Below are 20,507 nucleotides of genomic sequence, written 5' to 3' on the forward strand. Positions count from 1 at the left end.
TCTATGAGTGCCTATGAAGTAATTATGAATAATATTTTCATTCACTTAGAAGCTGCAAATATATGAACTCTCTCACCTTAACATGCTCTTCAATTGACCTCCTAACATCCATATATAACTCCACACATTTAGCAGGCACTGAGATAAAAACAGGATAAGTTACTGATCTAACTGTTCTTTACAAAAAGTACATGCTGAACAGGTCAGTGTATATCAAGGCCCAAGCACGGAAAAGAGAGACGTGTTGGAAGCATGTCTCATGTAGGTAATCATTTATCCATTGCAGATGGTGCTTTCTAGAACATAAAGCTTTATTCCTCCAAAACATTATTCCAAAGAAAAGGTTTCTGATAGCATCTGGAAATTCATTGTTCATGCTGGAAATAGTACATCCATTTGGTTGTTAATCAATAACAGTACGCCCTAGATCCATGTTGAGGACAGGAATCATGAGGAATATCTCTTAGAAGTGAGAGAGGAAGAGAATTGTAACTTCCTTGAACTACTTTTGGAAAAAATAGGTGGTTAAAGCGATTGTGATCTAGACAACTGCACTAGAAGCATGCAATCCCACAAAAAGATCATATGCATTTACTAGGCAAGCCTAAGTTTCTCAATGTTACTAACGAACTAACACTACTGATTCATTTCTTCCATTCAGCAATATGCACAGGCATGTTACCTATCAGAAATGCATAACAGCTTCTCTGGTTCCTTTCTTCTTCTGTAATCATCTTTGACATGGTTGTGGAGGAGCTAAGTCAATGCCAGTACAGCGAACCAGGTACGCTGACACGTGGTGGGTACTTTTGGATTGGTTCCGATCCAAACCACAATTTTTTTTCACGTTTTAACTTTTAAGTCGACACCCTCTGCCTCCATTCTTCAATGCCTCTCACCTTCAGCAATCACCAGAAACACATGCCCAGCTGAGGGGAGGTTTGCCGGCCAGCGGTGACCGGCAACGGACAGCAGTCTTCAGCATCACCAGTGATGTAAGTTTTTTTTTTTTCTGCCTTCTTTTCATTTGACTCTGTTTTTTGGGCTTTTTTGCATCATTTCCCCCTTTAGCTGTTTGATACCTTCATTTTTAGCTGTTTCCCCTTTTTTTTGGGTTCCTAACTTTCTTCTGTTGTTGCTAGTGATGTTTCTTCATGATTTTGATTTTGAATTGCTTTACTTTTTCTAGTTCTGTTTTATTTATGATTAAAATGTACTCGATGATTTTGGGGTTTGATTTTTGGCCCTGCCATTGATAATGCATCTCTTGAGCAGCTGAGGTCTGCCGTATTTTCCATTTAATATTTTTGAGTTGCTCAAAATCTGCCGTGTTTTCTTTTGAGATCTACTATGTTGTTTACTGAGCTGCTCAAAATGCAGTTTTATCTCCTTGATTAGGTTATAGTTTGTAAGATATAAATATTGTTCTGTTTTGAACTGTTAATTTTAAAGCTTTTCCTTTTAAACAGCTAAAAAATGCAGCTCTTGTTTAAACAAAGTTATGCTGCTATGCAGCACTGCATTTTTATTTGTAGATCACTGTGTTTCCATTTCAAGTAAGGTCGTCACCAAACAGAGCCAGTTGCCAACCACATCTCAACATCTAAAAAACAAAGTATCAAGTTTATTAATCAATTAGGAGCTGTTGATTCTGCTAATGTGAAAACGTTTGGCCAGAAGATTTCATCTCTAAAAGCCTGGTTTGGACATTGGCTCACATAATAAATAAAATAAAATTGATCTAGTTAGGAGATAGACACGCCTTACTGTCTGAACAATTTTCACAATAATGTGAGATCACAATGGGAAACTATTCAACTCAAATAACTGCCTTATTTTCTCTAAAGAAAAATATCTCTTTTACCGGCATTCAGCAGTTAAGTATTTTTCTAATTTTCCTCAACTGAAAATATTTATCTCCTCTTAGCCAAAAGAAAGAGGAAATAACCATAAATCCAGAGGAGAAATTTCTCACGCCAATGGGAATCATAATGTTTGACATGGTTATATGCGTGCATCACTTGATATAACTGCCCTTAGCGAATTGTTGACTAGAAAAATGATAAATTTGTTGCCCCATTTCTCCTTATTAAGCCTTCCAGGTCGATTGATGTTGTGATCTAATCTTGGGCGAGTGGATTTATGCACCTAAAGAGGGGAAATATGTAAGCATGTTATACAACGCACTTGCTTGCTCTTGAAGTTATCATTTGAAAGTTACTATTACTATTTTCAACCAGATTTTACTTCCCAATAACCCACAGTGCATGTAGCAACAAATTTGTGAAACATTGAAAGGCTCACATTAATGGTATGAATTAGTCCAACACCTACATTCAACCATGTGAGTTTGTTAGCATATCTGCTTGACTCAAGCACGAAAAGACATTTTTGAGTCACTACACCATTGAAAAAAAAGAAAACATTTTCAAGACTTGTGATACAGGTTTCACCATTAAAAAAACATGTATATACATGTAATTCGCCATAGCATTTGCATCATAGTACACCTCATATTGACTGTAGATTGGCATATTTCCCCAAAACCCCATTCCTTGTGAACATGGACATGCTTGCACATACGCGCACACACAAAACAAAAAGATAAACAAGGAAAAAACTTGGAAGTAACAATGTATCACAACTCAGTTTCCCGGTAATGCTATCAGCGTACCACGTGAACATAAACAAAAGCATGCATAGAACTTAAAACTGTTTAAGAACACAAACAGTGCATCATTTATCAGCTTGACCAACAGAAGAGCTAACACTTGATAGTCAAAAAATTACCTGTCAGGACAGCTGAAGAAAGGACAGCCTGAATTTTCTGCTCCAAAGAAAAAAAAAAGCCCCATTTTATGGAAATTATAAAAGTAAAACAAAATGAAACTGCAACAATAACAAAAGCAAACCCAAAAAAACAGCCAAGGCATTTAACATCCCTAGGCTAGAAGGCTGATAAAGCATGAAAAATAGCTATCAGATGGCTGTCAGATACGTTAAAATGCACAAAAAAGTGACAATCATCAATTTATTTAAGATTATAGACATGTGGTCAAAAGTGCACTTAGGTTCTAGGCAGCAGAATAGACACCTAAATTGAGGCACCTACATAGCTGAAAGCCAGTAACCAAAATAAAAAAAATGTTAGAAGGTTTATTTTTTCTGTTTGCTATCCTCTATATTGACAGGATGGAGTTTCAAAACCACATTTTGCCCCATTTTGCTTTCTTTATTTCTTTGCTTCTTCAACATTTCTGTTGACAGACCGTCACGGTCTTCTGTATGGAGCCTGAACCTAGTGGCTAGAGATTTTAGTTAAACAGTTAACACTGCATAATAAGGTGGACACAAATGCACAAAAGAGAGAGAGAGAGATGTAGTGAAGGTTCATAAAGTGTCTAACAGTCCTAACTTCTGCATCTGCTCTACCGTATCTAAAACAACTGTGGTCAACATTCCTCAAAACCTCACAGAGACGAAATAGTTATTTCTGCTGATATCTTCCAAAGTTCCAGGAGAGAGAGAGAGAGAGATGCAATTAAAGTTCAGAAATTGTCCAGGAATCCTTGCAACTTCTGCATCTGCTATACCACATCTAGTAGGACGGTAGGCAAGATCCCTCAAAACTTTGCACAGGCAAAATAGTAATTTCTGTTCATATCTTCCCGTTTCCAAAATATATCTAGCTTATCATTCTATATAAGATTACCAATTCCTTCTCTTATATTTCTCCAGTTGCATTCCTTCGCGAAAATGTCAGAAACTAGTTGCTAAGAATGAGGGTTACCACATACCAGCTCTCCTATGGCACTTCCAGGCATTGAGTCTGGATCCGTTGTCAAAACTCCCAAGCATCAGTTATCTTTTGAAAATAATGGAATACTATTGTCAACTAAGAGCAAGATGATAAATATTGTGAGAGTTTCAAACCAAAAATAAAGGTTGATAATATTGTAATCTCCCCTTAACATAGTTCATTTTATATGTACTTTAAGTTTAAATTCTCCAATTTGAGTTTTAAACTTTTAAAAACTATGTTGAAGCTTAATCAATATTGCAATAAAAAATTAGTAAAAGGATTCATGATGTCATATTTTTTTATCATCTTTTTTGAACTTTGGAGATTATTCTGAGAAAAACAAGAAATTAAGAATAGAAACCTTTCAGGAAACCCTTAAAATAAATACCCGAAGACGATGATTTGTGACAATGGATTAAAGTTACCAACTCAACTGAACAGATGCATAAAAAGGAAAAAGAAATAGGAAAAGGAAATAATTAACTTCTGAAACATTTTTAAGCCACCCACCCACCACAACCACCTCTCTCTTTCTCTGTGTGTCTGCCAAAGAAAAAACAAAAAACTCAACACTCACAAGTCACAACACGAACAACACCAGAAAAAAGGGGAAGCAATTGAATCCACCCAATGGCCATCCCAAGCTAATCCTCTCCATATACGAAGATTTTCTCCAGCCCCAGCTCTGTAACCATCAACTATGAATCAGTTTCCATTTTCTTCCTCTTTTCTCCCTCCGTGTCAGCAGTATACAGTTGAAAATTGATAAAATCCAGTCCTTTACTCATGCCATGGTTGCTCTAGTTAAGCATTTGCACTTTTAGAGTCACTAACATAATTGAACTGTATCCTCCATAATTATGCACCAACGTGGAGAGCTGACTATGAATCCACTATGTCAACCTCTTTAGGAATCTCCTTCTAGTTCATCAACAGGCCCAAGCAAACTGGAGCTAGGTACCCAAAACATGATGATAGCATACACATGCATATGTTGAGTCCTACTAATCACATAAACCAAGTTACCAAACCATGGACCAACTAGCTTCATACATTTAGAAGGTTAAAAGCTAGTATGATACAAAAAGTGAACATATCAGCTGATTATTAGGGCATTTGAGCTCAACTAATACTGTCTTATTCATTAGTCATTACTATTCTAGTATGAATGAACATTGCAGCAATTAATGAAATCTAAGATTGATTTCCAGTGTAGATAATAGCAAACTCAATCATTATTAGTCTTGACTTATCTAGTTCTACACATTGTTCAATGCATGCATAGGCCCCTCAACTACCTTTTTAGTTAATCATCGGTTAGTCTGGGAAATCGCATAATCTGCACAATAATCTGATAAAATTTCAAGCCCCCTCCAGTATCGCTGAAAAGTGAAAACTACCTCCATCAACTTAGCATGTTCTTTTCCTACAGAAAATTAATATATGTTGTAATGTCATACTTCCTTTCAATGAGTCGGTTAACAATGACAACTATGAATACTAAATGAGAACTTTACAGAAACTGTTCAACTTTTCAAGAGGTAACAAAAGACATCAGGTTTGAGGATGTTACATTATCTGTCTGATTTGCACATAGAAGAGGCAGCTAAATGAAAGAAATTGGAACAAATTTTTTTTTTTGTTATTCTGCCAAAAATTGGATGTGCTTTTGTAAAATTTTCAATATTAAATCAAACATAGAGTCAGCATCACCGGTTTTATAAGCACCACATGTAGCTGAATGTCTCCCTAGGCAAGAAAGAGACAACTATCTGTTTCTGACTTACATCAAGAGAAGAAGCCTCATCCCCTGCAGTATAACTTACAGGACTCCGCAATGCAGCTGTCTTCTCATCTATTTCTTCCAGAGAATATGCTGAAAAATACATAATTACATAACAATGTTATACTTCAGGTCGCAAAGCATTGAAACAACAAGAGGGTGAAAAAAGAGTTACATTTTATGGGCCTCATCAAGTTACAGTGTCTATCAGGAGAAAATCTTAGACAGTTTAAATGTAAACAAAAGCTGAAAAGATTATAGGTTATGGAGAAAAGCTTTTCTAAGCAGCTGTCCTGAAGGTCTTCTATGTTGAGGTGCTCCATTAAACTAACTTATATAGAAATAGTTTTCAGCCAACACTACATGTTTCTGCACCAAAATAAGGCGCAACTGGTAGCAGATTGTGCTGCTTTCTTAGAAAAAAGATCTGAAACCATGACCTAGACAAAGACCGGATGACAACAATTATTACTGTAGAAACAAGCAACACAAGAAAGAACAGAGAAGAAACACACGATATACGTGGAAAACCTCAATAAGAGGTGAAAAACCACGGAGAAGCTCTAACCTAGGGGCAAAACCGCAACCCTAGGAGAGAGAATGTTATTTCCACTTAATCAACCATTACACAATAAGTGAGATTATATAAGTGGGAGACCCACCTAGGGTACCGAGCCACCCTCGGTACCCATGCCCATGGGACCGGGTCCATATCCAGACCCGGTTCCCTATACAAGATATTCTAACACTCCCCCTCAAGCTTGGCATACATGTCAAACATGCCAAGCTTGCTCACATTTTTCTCGAATTGAGATGTACATAAGGCTTTGGTTAAAACATCGGCAATTTGATCTTCAGACTTCATATACGGCAGGATCAACTCCTTGGAATCTATGCGTTCCCGTATGAAATGGCAATCAATCTCCACATGTTTAGTTCTGTCATGCAGGACGGGATTGTTTGCAAGGTTAATCGCAGACTTGTTGTCACAGTACATCTTCAACTTTTCTTCCGTTTCAACACCAATATCAGCTAGGAGAATCTTTAACCATAACATTTCTGTAACTCCCATAGCCACAGCCCTGTATTCAGCCTCAGCACTGGATCTAGAGCAAACTTCCTGCCTTTTACTTCTCCATACAACCAGGTTACCCCCCAGAAAGATGCAGCACCCTGTGGTAGACCTCCTAGTATCAGTGCATCCTGCCCAATCTGCGTCAGAGTATCCTTCAATATTAAGTTGGTCTTGCTGAGTATAGAGTAATCCTTTCCCTGGGTCATTCTTTAGGTACCCCAACACTCTTTCTGCACTCTTCCAGTGACAATCAGTAGAAGCATGCATAAACTGACTCAACACATTCACAGCATAAGTAATATCAAGGCGAGTAAGAGTAAGATAGATGAGCTTACCAACCAACCTCTGATACCGCCCTTTTCCTTCCTCATCTAGGATGTTGCCAGTTTTGATGCTTATCTTTGTACCGGACTCCATTGGAGTTAGAAAGGGCCTACATCCAAGTTTGTCAGTCTCCTTTAAAAGATCCAGTGTGTATTTCCTTTGGCTCATAACAAGCCCTGTCTCTGAGCGAGCAATCTCGATCCCCAGAAAGTACCTTAGTTTACCCAGATCTTTAAGATCAAATTCGGCCGCTAACCTTTCCTTCATCTTCCTTTTTTCTTCTTCATCGTCACCTGTGACTATCATATCATCAACATACACAAGAAGAAGACTCACCAGGCCATTTCTCTGCTTAATGAATAAGGTGTGATCACCATTTCCCTGTTTGTATCCATTAGTCTTCATCACTATCCTCAGCCTTTCAAACCATGCTCTAGGAGACTGCTTTAATTCATACAAGGCTTTTTTGAGATGACAACATTTTCCGCTTTGAACATATCTAGGAGGCATGCTCATGTAGACCTCTTCTTGTAGTTAGCCGTTCAAGAAGGCATTCTTGACATCCAGCAGGTCCATGCTCCACTTCTTTTGCACGGCAAGAGCTAAGATGACCCTCACAGTTTTCAGTTTAGCAACAGGGGCAAAGGTTTCAAGGTAATCAATACCATATTTTTGGCTGAACCCCTTTGCAACAAGACGAGCCTTATACCTCTCCACGGTACCATCCGGTTTGTATTTCACATTGAACACCCACTTGGAACCAACTAAATGAGTCCCCTTGGGAATATCAACTACTTCCCAAGTATCATTCTTCGCCAAGGTATCCATATCCTCTGTCATGGCATGTAGCCATTTAGGATCCTCTCTAGCATCTTCCACACACCTGGGAATCACAGACTTAGACAAGGATGTAATAAAGCATTTGTAATCTTTACTAAGTTTCGCATAAGAGACAAATCTCAGAATAGGATGAGAAGTACATGACCTGGTGCCCTTGCGCAAGGCTATAGGAAGCTCTTCATTGATTTGACTTGGGTCATCCGGGGAACTCACAGGATTGGGATTGGTTATATCAACATTCTCAACCACATCTGTCTTCTTCCTGGTGTACACCTGGCCAAACAAGTGATCACGAGCTGTGGACTGATTATCAACAAGGCGCCGTCCATGTGACTGACTCTACCATCTCTGACTGTGTCTGCCACACTGTGACTAACCTTGTAATCCAAGAAATCCATCAATTGATTTGAGGAATACTCTTCACTACTGTTCCCTAGACACTCCCCCTCAAGAGGATTCAAAAGAAAGTATGTCTCATGCTCATGAAAAGTAACATCCCGGGAGACTAGACTTTAGAAGTGGTAGGATCAACACATTTGTGTCCCTTCTGAGTGGAGGAATACCCCAGGAAGACAGCCTTGATAGACCGAGGGTCAAGTTTCTTGAGGGTGGGACTATGGTCATGAACAAAACAGACACACCTGAACACCCGAGGAGTAAGAGGCCAGGGATTCTGAGTAGGCCAAAGCATATAATATGGGGAATGACCCTGCAACACACGGGTAGGCATATGATTAATAAGGTGGGCACTAGTGAGAAGTGCATCACCCCAGTAGCGCTTAGGAACCTGCCGATGGAACATAATAGCCCGAGTGACATCTACTAAATGGCGATTCTTCCGTTCAGCCACGCCATTTTGGGGAGGTGTGTAACTACAGGACGTTTCATGAACAATACCCTTGCTCTTCAAGAAATCATCTAGAGATTGAGAGACATACTCTCTAGCATTATCAGTGCGGAAAGCCTGAACAGAGGTCTGAAACTGAGTCTCAACAAAGCCACAAAGTTTTTGACAATGACAGGAACGTCACTACGTTCTTTCAACAGGTACACGAACGTACAACGGGAGTAGTCATCAATAAGAGTCATAAAATAATGAAAACCACGATAAGTGGGTACTCCCGAAGGACCCCAAACATCAGAATGAACCAAAGCAAACGGACGGGTGGTTTTATTGAAAGAAATAGGGTACGAAGCCCTGACATGCTTAGCCAATTGACACACTTCACATGTGAAGGAGTCAATGGAAACAAAAGTAAAAAGCCTAGGAAATAACTTCTTGATCAACTGGAATGGGAGATGTCCAAGACGCTCGTGCCATCGCATAATGATAGACCTGTCTTCCACACCTGACAACTGTCCACTAGTGGCTGAAATCAAGGCAGACGCAACTTGCACGGGCAGTCTGTAGAGTCCATCAATAACCGAACCAATCCCAATCTTCTTCCCCGTCACCAAGTCCTGTAGGAAACAATGGTCAGCAGAAAAAATCAGATTACAATTTAGTTCTTTGGTAATACTGCTGACAGATAACAAGTTCACAGGAATATTGGGAACATGAAGAGCATTATGCAGACAATATTCATTCAACAAGGACAAACTCCCTTTTCCAGCCACAGAGATAGAAGACCCATCAGCCATAGACACGCGTTGCTGCCCTGAAGACAATTTGTATTCTTGAAACAGCTTAGGATCCCCTGTCATATGATGTGTAGCCCTACTGTCAACAATCCAATCACCAAGGGAGGGATTACCTTGATCACTTTTGGCCACAAGAGCTTGAGCTAACTTAGCTCCCTCGATCGTGGAAGTTTCCTCTTGTGTAGTAGAAAGCTGGCTGATATAAGCTTGCAATTCCTTGATTTGATCAGAGGAAAGCTTTGATTTTTTAACATGACGAACTACCCTGACTAGAGTCAGGCACAGAAGACCCTCGCCGACTAGAAGGAGGACGACCACGAACAAGTCTCTTCTCAGGATGAATATCCCAACAGAAATCCACAGAATGCCCCAACTTGTTACAATGACTACAGCGCCGAATAGGACGTTGTCCAGTCCCTGAGGCATGGCTAACAAACGCTGAGGGAGAACTCCCTTGGCTGGAGTCAATATGCATGACTTGGCGACGTTGTTCCTCAGATTCTACCCGGGCATACACCTCCTCAATCCCAGGAATCTCGTCACAATTGAGAATTTGGCTCCTAATAGATTCAAATTCATCACGTAATCCTCCAAGGAAAATAAAAGTCCGGTCCATCCATTCTTTTTCCCAGTACAAGGCATGATCAGAACCACAATGCCAGTCATCATTCACATGATAGTCCAGTTCCTCCCATTTAGTCTTCAGGGATGCAAAGAAGGATGCCACAGACAAGTCACCCTGTTTGAGGGAGTAGATGCCACGTTTGATTTGGTACGTGCGCAAGACTCTCTTCTTACGGCCATACATCCGTGCAAGCACAGTCCACATGTCATATGCAGTCAACTTACGCAAGATCAGAGGCTGAATATTAGCGGAAACAGAACTAATGATCCATACTTTCACTTGGCTATCTTCCAACGCCCACGTCGCCCATTGTGGATCCGTTTTAGAAGGTGCAGGTTTCTCCCAAGTGATATAGGGAAGGCGACCGCGACTGGTAATCCCTATTTCAAGTGCAGTAGACCAAGAGAGATAGTTGTCTTTGTTCAGCCGAATGGAGGTGACTTGAACAGGCAAGTTCTCGCTCTTGGTATTATTGCCCGAGTCAAAGGCAACATCGATCTTGTAAGTCATCTCTTCGACCATCACAATCCCAACACCAGGAAACGCGGCACCAACACAAGAGACAACAGGACAAGAGGCCGCGAAGGCGGAAGAACCACGGCGGAAGAAGGCCTAAGGCCTGACGGCGGCGGCAGAAGTAGCCCTGACGGCGACGGCGAGTGAAACCCTGGCGGAGTGAAACCCTGGCGGCGGCGGAAGAACGACGGCGCCGTAGGTCACCAGCGGCGGAGGCGAAACAACAGTCACGGCAACAGGTGCACACGCCAGCGGCGGGCGCAAAGAACGTCCAAGCAGCGGTGGCGGTGGAAACGTCAACGGCGGCGACGGCGGCAGAAACATCAGCGGCGGCGGGCGGCGGAAAAAAAGGAACTCCAACGGCGGCGGAAACAGGCGGAAACTCCACGATCACACCAAAAAAGCCACATGCGCTGGCTCTGATACCATGTAGAAACAAGCAACACAAAAAGAGAACGGAGAAGAAACACACGATATACGTAGAAAACCTCAGTAAGAGATGAAAAACCACGGAGAAGCTCTAACCTAAGGGCAAAACCGCAACCCTAGGAGAGAGAATGTTATTTCCACTTAATCAACCATTACACAATAAGTGAGATTATATAAGTGGGAGACCCGCCTAGGGTACCGAGCCACCCTCGGTACCCGTGCCCATGGGACCGGGTCCATATCCAGACCCGGTTCCCTATACAAGATATTCTAACAATTACCAAGAGTGCAGAAAAATTAGAAACAAAATCATGTCAGGACTCCAGTCATTCAATTGGAAGAAATTTGTCATGGCATATTTAAGAAAGGAAACTGCTAACATTAAGCATGGCACAAAACCTGATGACACATGACTCAACTGTGCATAAGTTCATGTTTGCCACATCAGCATATGTTTGACTTTCTTAATACATTATACTAAATACTAATATAATTTTATAATATCTGTAGAAACACGAACCACGTAGAGGAAGAAGAGGAAGAACACACGATGTACGTGGAAAAACCTCGAACGAGGAAAAAACCACGGGAAGCTCTACCTAGGTGCACACCCGCAACCCTAGGAGAGAGAAAGTTCTATTTCACTTAATTCAACACTTATACATAAGTGACAATATAAAGAGGGAGAGAGGAGAAGCCGCCTAGGGTACCGAGCCCGCCTCGGTACCCGCGCCCCATAGAACCGGGTCCAGATATGGACCCGGTTCCCACAACAACATATTCTAACACTCCCCCTCAAGCTTGGCATACATGTCAAACATGCCAAGCTTGCTAACATTCTTTTCGAATGAAGAAGTACAAAGCCCTTTAGTTAGGACGTCTGCAACTTGATCTTCAGACTTCATATATGGCAGAATCAGCTCCTTTGAGTCAATGCGTTCCCGGATAAAATGACGGTCAATCTCCACATGTTTGGTCCTGTCGTGTAGAACTGGATTATTGGCAAGATTAATCGCAGACTTGTTGTCACAGTACATCTTCATTTTATCTCTCCGTTCCACACCAATATCAGTCAAAAGAATCTTCAGCCACAGCATCTCTATAACCCCCATTGCAACAGCTCTGTACTCAGCCTCAGCACTAGACCTCGAACATACTTCTTGCCTCTTACTTCTCCAAACAACTAGGTTACCTCCAAGAAAGATACAATACCCTGTAGTGGACCTCCTTGTGTCAGTGCAACCTGCCCAATCTGCATCTGAGTAGCCCTCAATAGTAAGTTTGTCTTGTCGAGTATACAGCAGTCCTTTTCCTGGGTCATTCTTTAGATATCCCAACACTCTTTCTGCACTCTTCCAGTGACAATCCGTGGGAGCATGCATAAATTGACTTAGCACATTTACCGCATACGTGATATCAGGGCGAGTTAGAGTAAGATAGATAAGCTTGCCGACTAGCCTCTGATATCGCCCTTTTCCTTCCTCATCCAGAATAGTGCCCGTCTTGATACTTATCTTAGTCCCTGACTCCATAGGAGTAAGATAGGGCCTACAACCAAGTTTACATGTCTCCTTTAGTAAGTCAAGAGTGTACTTCCTTTGATTCATAACCAGCCCCGTCTCTGATCGAGCAATCTCTATCCCCAGAAAGTATCTCAGCTTACCCAGATCCTTGAGGTCGAATTCTTTAGCTAATCTCTCCTTCATCTTTCTGTTTTCTTCTTCATCACTGCCAGTGACAATCATATCATCAACGTAGACAAGGAGAAGACTCACCAGACCATCTCTCTGCTTTATGAATAGGGTATGATCTCCATTTCCTTGCTTGTACCCAGTAGACTTCATAACGATCCTTAGTCTCTCAAACCAAGCTCTAGGCGACTGCTTCAGGCCATACAAAGCTTTCTTGAGGTGACAACATTTTCCCTCTTGAACATACCCGGGAGGCATGCTCATATAGACTTCTTCCTCCAGATGGCCGTTCAAGAACGCATTTTGAACATCAAGCTGGTCCATGCGCCACTTCCTGTGCACAGCAAGAGCAAGAATAACCCTCACGGTCTTCAACTTTGCAACAGGGGCAAAGGTCTCAAGATAGTCGATCTCATACTTCTGGCTGAACCCCTTTGCAACCAGACGAGCTTTATATCAATCTACAGTGCCATCAGGTTTGTACTTCACGTTGTAAACCCACTTAGAGCCAACTAAGTGTGTCCCTTTAGGGGTATCAACAACTTCCCATGTTTTGTTCTTAGCTAACGCACCCATCTCCTCCGTCATAGCATGTAACCACTTGGGATCATCCTTAGCATCATCCACCGACCTGGGAATAACAACTTTGGATAAGGTTGTGATAAAACACTTGTAATTTGTACTGAGCTTAGCATAAGAAACAAATCTCTGAATAGGGTGAGAAGTACATGACCTGGTGCCTTTGCGCAAAGCAATAGGGAGCTCTTCATTCGATGGACTTGGGTCATCCGGGGAGATCACAGGATTGGGATTGGTTGTAGCTTTCTCCTTTCTGACATAAACCTGGCCAAACAAGTGATCCCGGGCAACAGTGGGCTGAGCATCCACCGTGACCCCTTCCATATGACTGCCCTTCTCATTACTGACCGTGACTGTGTCAATCACACTGGGACTAACCTTGTACTCCAAAAACTCCATAAACTGAATCAGCTGATTAGAAGAATACTCTTCCCCTTTGTTCCCAAGACACTCCCCCTGAAGAGGATTCACCGGAAAATACGACTCATGTTCATGAAATGTGACATCCCTCGAAACATACACTTTGGAAGTAGTGGGATCCACACATTTGTACCCTTTCTGAGTGGAAGAGTACCCCAAGAAAACTCCTTTAATAGACCGGGGATCAAGTTTTTTGAGAGTAGGGCTATGATTATGCACAAAACAACTGCACCCAAAGACACGAGGAGTAAGAGGCCACGGATTCTGAGTGGGCCACAGGGTAGAATAAGGAGACTGACCATCCAACACCCTAGTAGGCATACGGTTAATGAGATGTGCACTAGTGAGAAGTGCATCACCCCAATACCGCTTAGGGACATGACGTTGGAACATAATGGCCCGGGTAACATTCAAAAGATGACGATTTTTTCGTTCAGCTATACCATTTTGAGGAGGGGTATAACTACAAGAGGTTTCATGAACAATACCCTTGCCTTTCAAGAAATCATCAACGGATTGGGAGACATATTCCCTTGCATTATCCGTACGGAAAGCTTGAACAGTTGTATGGAATTGAGTCTCAACAAAGGCAACAAAGTTTTTCACAACTGCTGGAACCTCACTACGTTCTCGCAACAAGTACACGAACGTACATCTAGAGTAATCATCAATAAGCGTCAAAAAATAGTGACAACCACCACACGTGGGTACTCCAGAAGGACCCCAAACATCGGAATGAACTAAGGCAAACGGATGAGTGGTTTTATTCAATGAAATAGGGTACGAAGCCCTGACATGTTTAGCCAATTGACACACTTCACAAGCGAAGGAGTCAATGAAGACAGAAGCAAACAAATGAGAAAACAACTTCTTTATTAACGGAAAGGAGAGATGTCCAAGACGCTCGTGCCATCGCAGAACAGTAGATCTATCGTTCACACCAGACAAGTGACCACTCGTGGCAGAAATCAATGCTGAAGCAACTTTTACCGGCAGCCTGTAGAGCCCATCAGTAACCGAACCAATCCCAATCTTCTTCCCCGTCACCAAGTCCTGCAGGGAACAGTGATCAGCAGAAAAAATCAGATTACAGTTTAATTCTTTAGTAATACTGCTGACAGAGAGTAAGTTCACAGGAATATTTGGAACATGCAGGGCATTGTGGAGACGGTATTTGTTCAACAGGGACAAGCTCCCTTTCCCAGCCACAGAGATAGAAGACCCATCTGCCATAGACACACGTTGCTTGCCAGAGGAAAGTTGATATTCTTGAAAGAGTTTAGAGTCCCCTGTCATGTGGTGAGTGGCTCCACTATCAACAATCCAATCACCAAGAGAGGGGTTACCTTGATCAGTCGAGGCAACGAGGGCTTGGGCTAGCTGAGCCCCTTCAGACGTGGAGGACTCCGCAGGGGTAGTAGATAGGCGGCTGATGTACGCCTGTAGCTCCTTGAGTTGATCAGGGGACAGCTTGGACTTTGCACCACTAGAAGGATTGCTTTGACTGGAATCAGACACAGAAGGGCTACGCTTGCCAGAGGGAGGACGACCTCTGACCAGTCTCTTCTCGGGATGAAGATCCCAACAGAAATCCACCGAATGCCCCAACTTGTTGCAATGAGTGCAATGCCGGGCAGGACGCTGCCCAGTCCCTGAGGCACGGCTGACAAAGGCAGAAGGGCCATGACCGGTATCAAGATGCATCACCTGGCGACGTTGTTCTTCAGACTCAACACGAGCATATACTTCCTCTATCCCCGGAATCTCATCACCATTAAGAATCTGGCTACGAATAGACTCAAATTCATCCCGCAGGCCTCCCAGAAACAGAAACGTACGGTCCATCCATTCCATTTTCCTAGTAGAGGGAATGATCTGAACCGCACTTCCACTCATCAGTCACATGATAATCTAGCTCCTCCCATTTGGTCTTCAGGGCAGCATAGAAGGCAGCAACAGACAAATCACCCTGTGTCAGGGAGTAAATACTGCGTTTAATCTGATAGGTGCGCAAATGTCTCTTCTTGCGACCATACATCTTTGCAAGCACAGTCCACATATCGAAAGAGGTCGGCTTCCGCAGAATGAGGGGCTGGATATCGGAGGACACGGAGCTGATAATCCACACCTTCACCTGGCTGTCCTCCAACGCCCACGTCGCCCATTGAGGATCAGATTTGATGGGCGCAGGTTTGTCGCCAGTGATGTAAGAGAGACGCCCACGGCTAGTAATCCCAATCTCGAGAGCGGCAGACCAAGATAGGTAATTGTCATTGGTCAGACGGATGGAGGTGACCTGGATCGGCACGTTCTCAGTCTTGGAGGCGCTGCCCGCGTCAAGAACGGCATCTTTTTGAGTCCCCATCGCTTCTGCCATCACAAACAAGCACACAGCAACAAGAGGCACAGAAACGGAGAGTTGACGGCGGCGGAAATGAGGCAGCGGCGACGGAAGGCAGGCGACGGCGCAAAACAGAGGCCACCCACGGTGGCAGAAACCTAGAACGGGCCGAACGGAGGACTGCGGAGGCGCAACCAGCGGCGGAATGGAGGACGGCGGCGGCAGAGCAGGGCGACGTCACAAGGGCAGCAGCGGCGCCGGAACTTCAACGGCGTCGGGCGACGAAAGACTTCCACGTCTAACGATCCTCGGGAAAAAAAACTCTTCTCCAACTTCGATTGCTCTGATACCATGTAGAAACACGAACCACGTAGAGGAAGAAGAGGAAGAACACACGATGTACGTGGAAAAACCTCGAACGAGGAAAAAACCACGGGAAGCTCTACCTAGGTGCACATCCGCAACCCTAGGAGAGAGAAAGTTCTATTTCACTTAATTCAACACTTATACATAAGTGACAATATAAAGAGGGAGAGAGGAGAAGCCGCCTAGGGTACCGAGCCCGCCTCGGTACCCACGCCCCATAGAACCGGGTCCAGATATGGACCCGGTTCCCACAACAACATATTCTAACAATATCCACTGTACTAAACAATACATATGTATACAACTATACATTATTAATATATGAATATATCTTCTTTTACATATTAGACACATAGAATAACAGTGACTAAGAATACATGCATATGTGACTGTTCAACTTGAGCCAAAACAAGGTGACAGACCAAGTCAGCCCATGACTTGGCCGAGTCTTTTGGAATTTTGCATTGTTCACTCGATTTCAAGGAGAAACCAACCAAGCCGAGCTAAGTGTTCCTAAGGCTGAGATATCAGAAATCACCTTTAAGAACATCAACGTGAATTGGGATCATTAAAAGAAAGACTTGCTAAGAAATTGCTCCATCCATCCAATAAAAGTACACAGAAGAAACTATAACAATCAAACAATTACAGTTAAAGCAATTGCAACTATAATAATCAAACAAATACAGCTTAAACAATCTTCACAAAGAAATGAAGCTACACCATCCATATATTGCATGTTATTAACAATATAGAGAGAACTATGTTTTAGTTCAATAACAACAGTCTGAGAGAATAAACATCATTTATTCTGTGATTGGAAAATGGTAACAGTAACATCAAGAAACATACATAATATAAATGACCTTTGATCTTCCACTATTAGACAATATAGAGTAGAGCAAGGATTGGTTCATGATTATGCACAATGGCTGTTGAGGTGGTAAAGAAACCTGTACCTTTGAGTTTTGAAAGTTATTTTCCAAAGAAATGAAATTTCTTGCATTTACCATTTTTATGTCTGCCAGTTCGGTAGCTTTTCCATTACTTATAAGCATAGTTGAAACCCCAATTGTAGAGAACAATACAATGCTGGTGATCAAAAGATGTTCCAAGCAATAATCTCCTTAATATAGGTTCAATGAAAGGGGTTCATTATTACGAAAAATTATTTTTCGGGTGATGAAGAGATTGGATGTGTCCATACCCAGAATCTCTGGTATAAATAATTCACTTCCTAGCTTTGTCACATGGGTACTGCTGTAAAGGCAGCGTACCTGCACCAGTCAGGTATGACACTGGTACTGTCTCGGGTACTTCTTGGGTACAAGTTAAAGTTAAACAGCACCGGATACGGTCAACGTACCTAAGACCATATCCATCCGATTTAGGACTCAGTCAAAGTTGACAGAGTCCTTTCCTATCCAAAATTTAGGATTTTAGTTTTGTCCTTTACACCATTTACACTTAGGAAATGCATACACTGCGTTTTCATATTTTGTTCAATAGTTTCTTCTTTAGAATCTATAAAATATAAATTTTGAATCATGAATGTGTTATTTTGTTTGAATTCTTTTTTATGTTATATATTTTATGTAATATATATATATATATATATATATATATACGGCCGACCAGCACCCGTACCTATGTGACATAGCTTCTTGGTCTCCAACCTCTTCCTCATTTAAGCACCTCAATTGTGACTATTGCATGAAGAGATGAGAAACAAAATTTAATCACTCATTCATCTGCTGCCCAACTATTGAATCCATTTACCAAAGGATGTATTACTTATATTCATCCAATGAACCAAAATTAAAATTCAAGGTGCTAGTTTATCAGTTGTACAGGATAGCCTTGGAGAGAATACTATTACTTGTTGCTTGTTCTGTCAAATCACCGATTCAGCATATTGAATCATTAGCAAATTCCAACACGTTTTATGTGTTGTGACATGTTCAGGGCATTCTGTCTCATTGTTCCACTGGACCGGAATAGAGTTTAGAAGATATTTTACTTCAATAGGCCAAAACAAGAAAGAATAAGCAACTACACCAACTTCTTGGCATAACTTAGAAATTAGATATACAAGACATATTTAAAATTTTCAAGAGAACACCATCTCCTTAAACAGGCTCAGAAATGTTTTAGCTAATGCTGCTGCCACTCAGCTACTAAGGATCAACGCAATTAGTACCTGCTTAGATTCCAAAGAACTGAAATATGGCCTTTGGCTTCACTGACCAAATGCAAAAGGCAAATATAGGAGGCTTCCTCCCAAAAGGTGGAATCCAAAGAAAAAGCTTCCAGTCAATTGTAGTTTTTTGCAACTAGTCTTGCCTTAATGACTGTTTCTCATTTATTCCCATAATTTGTTGGGACTAAGATCATCATCATCATCATCTTCATAACACAGCAGATTAGACAAAAGACAATGAGATTTGAAGGCTAAGCAAATTGAAGCAACTAGTAGATGTTCAAATGGCGCATTTACACTAGTAAGATAGCACAGCATGATGTGACATTGTGAAGCTCCAGCTCACTCTTCATGAAGACTTACTGTTCTGCAGAAAATTATGATGGTAGCTCAAAATAGTCCGTTCGATTCAATTGAAGCTTCTTCTCTATTTACTTAGTTTGCATGTTTCCACTAGAATGTGTCCGTTTATTCATTCTCATGTATATAATGTCTTTTGTTGATTTATGTCTATTCAGGCGTGGGGTTGATTTCTATCGAGAGCTAGTTGCCCTAGTGTTGCTGATAAAAGTTCCAATGTTTGGCACAGAAGACGGGTAAACTCTCTATAATAAGATAATGACAACAATAACTTTCACAAAAAAAAAAGTCTCGCCAAATCGTTGAAATTGCCAAAAAATGTCACCAATGGCTTCAACACAAAAAAAGCAAATAAGAAGATAGAGCCATAGAAGTCCGAAATGCGGAATGTTAATAGAAGGCGAATAGGAGCCGCACAATCTCTAAGATCGTTGTCGTTCCTAATCACGATCACAACAATGGGAGCAGCATTAAGAAATCTAGGAACCAATATCAGCATAAGCTGGACCTGATCGAAACAAACCCCATGCAATTATCAAACATTAAGAAATAATAGATTCTCCTAAACACCCATAATATGAGATGAGTAAGCAACTCAATACGCCAAAAAGAAGAATCGAACAACGACACCACCAAACTCCAAGAAACGAAAGGGAAAGGAGAAAGCACAGGAAGTGAAGAAAAGCGCCACCACCCACCGGCGGTAGCATATCCAGCCAAAGCTGCGCATGCGGTGATCGATCCCCACACACCAAACTTGAGGAAGCTCCATGGTTTCTTGTTCTTAGCTTGTGGCGATGGAGTATGATCAGATACGCCAGCTGACCCAGAAGAAGAAGCTGGAGCAGAAGAGGAAGGAGAAGAAGCATAGGCACGTGCAGACGCTCTACAGGCAAGCAAGGGCCTGGATTTTGAGAGGTTTAGAAGGAGAAGGCTGCTCCCTCTCCGAGTTGTCGCAGCCATCATTTTTCACAGTGGCTCACGGAGACAAGAGAGGTGACAGGCCAGGTAAACCCAAAGGAAATGGCAAGGGCCTCCTCCGCCTGAGGGTTTTGTGAATTGTGAGGCTTTACGACGGGCCGTCTTTTTTTTAGCGAACCAACGAGCCAACCGCCTCATCTTTTTGCACCTTTTGTAGGTTGGCCCCGGCCCTCTGGCCTCGCGATACGAACCTCCTTATGCACATGGGCCGGTAAGCGAAAGCAGCACAGCTATCACAGGGAAGGACAGGGCAGTGATGGTCAGTCCGATGCAAGGGCCGACCGTGCGAGCGAGACTCGAAAGCAAGGCACAACAGTGGGATCAATGTTAAGGTTTCAACCAAAGCATCGGCCGCATTATGCAAGGACCCCCCAACAAAACAATGGGTGAATGATTCATAAAAAAATGACTGTGTGTGTCTGTTTCCGAAAAGTTGGTAAAAACTAGAACATTTGGGTAACAAACAAAAATAGATTTATTAAAATCAATCATTAAAATATTTTTTTTCAATCTAACCTTATAGAGATGATTTAA

At 42.0% G+C, this 20,507-nt stretch overlaps 1 protein-coding gene across 2 annotated transcripts in view; it reads right to left on the minus strand.

Annotated features, from left to right (window-relative positions):
* LOC116258307 (mitochondrial import inner membrane translocase subunit TIM50) overlaps window positions 1-20,187 on the minus strand; it is a 37,535-nt gene extending 17,348 nt beyond the window's left edge. Inside the window, exons 1-4 of one of the 2 annotated variants that reach the window (XM_031635391.2) lie at window positions 19,691-20,178; window positions 5,590-5,678; window positions 2,791-2,827; window positions 77-138 (exon numbers count right to left, since the gene is read on the minus strand). In XM_031635391.2, the coding sequence (XP_031491251.1) occupies window positions 77-138; window positions 2,791-2,827; window positions 5,590-5,678; window positions 19,691-19,958 (456 nt within the window). In that variant the 5' untranslated portion in view covers window positions 19,959-20,178. Of the gene's footprint in view, window positions 1-76; window positions 139-2,790; window positions 2,828-5,589; window positions 5,679-19,690 lie in introns of both variants that reach the window. The other variant, XM_050079316.1, reaches the window with a different exon arrangement.
* Window positions 20,188-20,507: the final 320 nt, after the last annotated feature.

The sequence above is a fragment of the Nymphaea colorata genome, chromosome 8, assembly GCF_008831285.2.
Source record: "Nymphaea colorata isolate Beijing-Zhang1983 chromosome 8, ASM883128v2, whole genome shotgun sequence".
NCBI lineage: Eukaryota > Viridiplantae > Streptophyta > Magnoliopsida > Nymphaeales > Nymphaeaceae > Nymphaea > Nymphaea colorata.